General features: G+C 38.9%; 1 protein-coding gene across 1 annotated transcript; it reads left to right on the forward strand.

The window, feature by feature from the left end:
- Nucleotides 1-225: 225 nt before the first annotated feature.
- On the forward strand, nt 226-4,853 carry si:cabz01076231.1 (calcium-binding protein 2). Its single transcript, XM_057855613.1, has 8 exons — nt 226-450; nt 517-579; nt 655-796; nt 864-894; nt 3,869-4,012; nt 4,080-4,189; nt 4,256-4,403; nt 4,477-4,853. The coding sequence occupies exons 2-8, from the start codon at nt 518-520 to the stop codon at nt 4,503-4,505; spliced, it is 666 nt and encodes a 221-aa protein (XP_057711596.1). The 5' UTR covers nt 226-450; nt 517; the 3' UTR covers nt 4,506-4,853.
- Nucleotides 4,854-6,000: the final 1,147 nt, after the last annotated feature.

Here is a 6,000-nt window from a genome sequence, read left to right on the forward strand (position 1 = left end):
TGCCCCAAAACATCACTGCGCTAGAAGAGATCTGCATGGAGGAATGGGCCAAAATATCAGCAACAGTGTGTGAAAAGCTTGTGAATATATTATAATTAATATTTTCAAGTGGGAGAACTTGCACAATTAGTGGTTGACTAAATACTTATTTGCCCCACTGTAAATGTTAACTGTATGCACAAGAATCTGGAATCAACCTGTTATTGCTATCTAGACATTTACTGTATTGAATCCTTGTTCAAAGGACAAGTTAGAAGCACTGTGGTTGAAGGATTGGCAAATCACAGGCCAAGCCAGCCATGTTTTGCTTTATTTGGCTGCACGTTCAGCTTGGTAATTAGCTACTAAGCCTCTCTGATGGAAGCGGGTCAAGAGGTGTAGACGCAAGAGATCAGAGAGCGAGAAACACTTCGTTTTCCTTATCTCAGCCTGGCGGGGAAGATATAAAAGGTAAGGATTTAATACATTAGATTTGAAGTTCACATTCCATAAATGTTACTCATTCTTTAAATCCAGCATGTCCAAGGCAGGAGAGAGAACAACATCTACCACTTCTGCAGAATCCACGTCAACAGATGGGTACAGTTTTGTTCTCTTATCCGTGCATGCTTAGAATTGTACAAGTACAAAACATGAACTTGTGTTTGCGTACAGTAAAAGTGGAGCAGCTTCATCCGAAACGACACCAACAGGGTCGGTGTCGGAGACGCCGAAGAAGTCCTCCAAAAAGTCCAAGAAGAGCAACGAGAGCATGAACAAAGTCTACAACTCTGTGCTCAATAGTGTTTTTGGGGCTGTAAGTGTTGTTTATTTCCAGTACTAAAATATAACTTGGCTTTGAAAATCGTGTTATCTTTCTTCAGGAAAGAGAATTAGCTCAAGGTGAATTAGACGGTAAGTTTCCTTAGTATATACAGTATACTGTATAAACGCGCTTCCTGATTCATTGACTAATGATTTGATTTGCAAATGATTCGATGACTGTTTTAGTTTTGGCCTAAAAAATATCCAAATCTTTTTTTTTTTTTTTAACAGTTTAGTCATCTGTACCCACAGTTCAGTATTCTGTACCCACAGTTTAGTATTCTGTACCCACAATTTAGTATTCTTTACCCTCAGTTTAGTAAACTGTCCACACAGTTTCGTCATGTATACCCACTGCTCACTAAACTGTACCCACAGTTTAGTATTCTGTTGCCACAATTAAGTATTCTGTACCACAGTTTAGTAATCGAGACCCACAGATAACTAAAGTTGAGTATAGAATACTCAACTGTACCCACAGAGTATTAAACTGCGGGTACAGTTGAGTATTCTATACCCATAGTTTACTAATCTGTACCCGTAGTTTACTAATCTGTACCCACAGTTTACTAAACTCTACACACAGTTTAGTCATTAGTACAGTCAGTTTAGTAATCGGAACCCACAGATAACTAAACTGTACCCACAGTTTAATACTCTGTGGGTACAGTTGAGTATTCTATACCCATAGTTACTAATCTGTACCCATAGTTGACTGATCTGTACCCGCAGTTTACTAAACTCTACACACAGTTTAGTAATTAGTACAGTCAGTTTAGTAATCGGTACCCACAGATAACTAAACTGTACCCACACTTTATTATTGTGTACTCACGGTTTATTAATTTGTACGCACAGATGACTAAACATTACCCACATTTGAGTAATCTGTGGGTACAGTTTAATATTTTATACCCACAGTTTACTAATCTGTACAGGCAGTTTAGTAATCTGTGGGTACAGTTTAATATTTTATATTCACAGTTTACTAATCTGTACAAGCAGTTTAGTAATCTGTGGACGCAGATTATTAAACTGTAATACCCACAGTTTATTAAACTGTCCCCACAGTTTTCTAAACTTTACACACAGTTTAGTAATCTGTACAGTCAGTTTAGTATTCTGTACCAACCGATTAATAAATGGTTCTCACAGTTTAGTAATCTGTGGGTACAGTTTATTATTCTTTTCACAGTTTACTAATCTGCACCCATAATTTACCAATCTGTACCCACAGATTACTAAACTATACACATACTTTAGTAATCTGTACTGTCAGTTTAGTAATTGGTACCCACAGATACCTAAACTGTACCCACAGTTTATTACTCTGTACTCAGTTTATTAAACTGTACCCACATATTACTAAACTGTACTCACAGTTTAGTTATTTTTTGGATACAGTTAAGTATTCTCTACCCACAGTTTACCAATCTGTACAGACAGTTTAGTAATCTGTGGACACAGATTAGCAAACTGTAATACCCACAGTTTATTAAACTGTACCCACGGTTTACTAAACTTTACACACAGTTGAGTAATTGGTACCCACATATTACTAAACTGTACCCACACTTTAGTAATCTGTGGGTACAATTTAGTATTCTTACACATTTTACTCATCTGTAGCCATCGTTTACTAATCTGTACCCACAGTTTACTAAACTTCGCACACAGTTTAGTAATCTGTACAGTCAGTTTAGTATTCTGTACCAACCGATGAATAAACGGTTCTCACAGTTTAGTAATCTGTGGGTACAGTTTATTGTTCTTTTCACAGTTTACTAATCTGTACCCATAGTTTACCAATCTGTACCCACAGATTACTAAACTATACACATACTTTAGTAATCTGTACTGTCAGTTTAGTAATTGGTACTCACAGATACCTAAACTGTACCCACGGTTTATTACTCTGTACTCACAGTTTATTAACCTGTACCCACATATTACTCAACTGTACTCACAGTTTAGTAATTTGTGGGTAGAGTTAAGTATTCTTTACCTACAGTTTACCAATCTGTACAGACAGTTTAGTAATCTGTGGACACAGATTAGCAAACTGTAATACCCACAGTTTATTAAACTGTACCCACGGTTTACTAAACTTAACACACAGTTGAGTAATCGGTACCCACATATTACTAAACTGTACCCACACTTTAGTAATCTGTGGGTACAATTTAGTATTCTTACACAGTTTACTAATCTGTAGCCATCGTTTTCTAATCTGTACCCACAATTTACTAAACGTCACACATAGTTTAGTAATCTGTACAGTCAGTTTAGTAATCAGTGCCTACAGATTACCAAACTGTGTCCACACTTTAGTAATCTGTGGGTACAATTTAGTATTCTTACACAGTTTACTAATCTGTAGCCATCGTTTTCTAATCTGTACCCACAGTTTACTAAACTTCACACATAGTTTAGTAATCTGTACAGTCAGTTTAGTAATCAGTGCCTACAGATTACTAAACTGTGCCCACAGTTTATTATTCTGTACTCAGTTTATCAATCTGTACTCATTGATAACTAAACTGTACCCATACTTTAGTAATCTGTGAGTACAGGTTAATATTCTGTATCCACAGTTTACCAATCTGTACAGACAGTTTAGTAATCTGTATCCACAGATACTAAACTGTACCCACAGTTTACTCAACTTTACACATAGTTTAGTCATCTATACAATCAGTTTAGTATTCTGTACCCACAGTTTATTAATCTGTACCCACAGATTGCTAAACTGTACCCACAGATTAGTAATCTGTGGGTACAGTTTAGCAAACTAGACACCCACAGTTTACTAATCTGTACAAATTTATTAATCTGTACCCACAGATGACTCAACTGTGGGTACATATTTGCTATGAAAAATAATTCTTTCTAATCTGGCATCCAGGGGGATTCCGTAGATTATGTAAAACATTCAAATAAACATTTGCTTGCTGAACATTTCAAGGTCGACTAATGCAATTGACCGAATTGGACACCAATTAAAGATTTAGGCGCATTAATCCACTCCTGGAGTGCTCTCAAGGTTTTCCCTCCTCCCTTCCAGAGCTGCAAGAAGCCTTCAAGGAGTTTGACTACGACCAAGATGGTTACCTGAACTACAAAGATGTAGCTGAATGCATGAGAACTATGGGCTACATGCCCACAGAAATGGAGCTGCTGGAGATTGTGCAGCAGATCAAAATGAGGAGTGAGTACACAAACCAGCTTCGTTTTGTTCGTTTTTGCGCCAAAAGTTGTAATACTTCCCTTCATAGTGGGTGGACTCATGGACTTTGAAGACTTCACTGAACTCATGGGACCCAGAATGATGGGCGAGACCGCCGACATGCTGGGACTTAAAGAACTCCAGTCGGCGTTCTTACAGGTGGGCCTCTTTATCCCAGGAAGTGAGTTAACAATTTTGGACGATTAAACCTTCGTGATCTTGAAGTTTGACCTGGATGGAGATGGGAAGATCACCCAGGACGAGATGAAGGAAGCGGCGAAAGGTCTGCTAGGGGAGAAGCTGAAGAAAGGAGAACTGGAGGAGATCCTTAAGGAGTTGGACATCAATGCGGATGGAAACATTGACTTCGAAGGTGAAATTTGGATATTTTTTTTTTCCTATCCTGGGTTGGATGGTCACTCACACAGTCTCTATTCTTTTCCCAGAATTTGTTATGATGCTCTCCATTCGCTAAAAGTCGAACACTCCTTCAACCAAGACTTACAATAGTAAGCGATTGACTATAGCGCGACATACATGTGCCTCATTGTGATCAAAAAAATATGCAAAATGTTAATTACCTGTCAATTAAATAGAGTGAATGTTTTGTTATTTTAATAAAGAAATCTAAAGCGGTTTTTGACTGTTTGTAGAGAAAATAGTACTCAAGACAGAAAAACAAGCTTTATCACTAGTAGACGTCCAATCCGTTTGATTTGATTTGACATTTACATGATGTCACTTCCTGTTGATTTTGGGTTATTGAAAAGGAAGTGACTTGAGAATCATAGGCGGAGTTTGACTTTTGTTGCAGGGGTAATTTTATGCCGGATCCTGCCGGAACAAGATCCGGCACCTCTTGATTTTGGTCTCCCTGTGTTCCGGGACATATTTGGGCAGATTCGGCACCTCTCGTGTATAGAAAATAATATAAAAACGTTTTTAAAAATGTATTGTAATAGTCCCGAATGAGGGGAAAGAAGGAGAGTCGTTGATGGCTTTCTCCACTTTATTGTGGCAACGATAAGAAAACGATGAACAAAAAAACAGCGGACTGCCGCCACATTCGACCGCGAACTTTTGCTTCTCGCCCGTCTCCCCCTCGCTTCCTACTGCCTCACAGCTCTCCAGTCCCAGGGGCTCTTAAAGGGACCGTGCATAGTTACGGACATTATACTATAAAATACAATAATAATATGCATAAATTTGCATGTTGTTTATAAAAATTTAACGTCATTTGAAAGAGTCGGAGATTTGTCCATGCACTGAATAGCTGGACCGACAAATCAGGCCCCTGACATAAAAAAAATTGGGGAAATTTGTGACATCTTGGGACCAAGCAGCCAGGATCAAACAGTATTTCAACATGCCAAAAAGACAGTTGCATTTACTGTCTTGTTTTCAAAAAAGAAGGAAGATGGTTCAAAACGAGTCAGAAAAGCATCAACCGGCCATGAGGGCAGCTGCAGCGATCATGCTAACGGGCAGGACCCGGTGCAGCAGCTAGCCAGGTTCACGGACAGCCAGCCAAGCCAGGGCAGGAGGCTGCTACCGTGGCAGCACTGGTCAGGTTTAGCGCCACCCGGAGTTAGGGCCAGCAGTCAGCCAGGTGGACCACCAACAGGCCAGTACCCTTACAGGAAATACAGGTTTGGGCTGCACAATTTGTAAGGTGCTGGGAACTTTGGGGCCAGAGAAGACACAAAACTCGCAAAAGAATGCGTTTGTGTTATTTATAGTCATCTCAGATTTTTTTTTTTTATGTTTACAAGTTAGACTGTACATTACTGTAAGTCCCACCTGTGGTTATGTGGGCAATTGCCCGTGCTGTGCAGAGTATAGCCTAAATAATTGTAAATTGTTGTCATAACATTTATAACATGCATATTATCTGAAATTGAGGATTTTAAGTCCCACAGCATGGCAAGTGGGTATTTACGTGTTGTTTTCAGCACCATTTTCTGCGTATG

Source organism: Corythoichthys intestinalis, chromosome 13, assembly GCF_030265065.1.
Source record: "Corythoichthys intestinalis isolate RoL2023-P3 chromosome 13, ASM3026506v1, whole genome shotgun sequence".
In the NCBI taxonomy this organism is placed as follows: domain Eukaryota; kingdom Metazoa; phylum Chordata; class Actinopteri; order Syngnathiformes; family Syngnathidae; genus Corythoichthys; species Corythoichthys intestinalis.

Coding starts and splice junctions, on each gene's coding strand:
- si:cabz01076231.1 (XM_057855613.1), top strand. CDS start 518: ATGTCCAAGGCAGGAGAGAGAACAACATCTACCACTTCTGCAGAATCC. Junction 797..863: donor TCAATAGTGTTTTTGGGGCT/GTAAGTGTTGTT, acceptor ATCTTTCTTCAG/GAAAGAGAATTAGCTCAAGG. Junction 4,190..4,255: donor TCCAGTCGGCGTTCTTACAG/GTGGGCCTCTTT, acceptor GTGATCTTGAAG/TTTGACCTGGATGGAGATGG.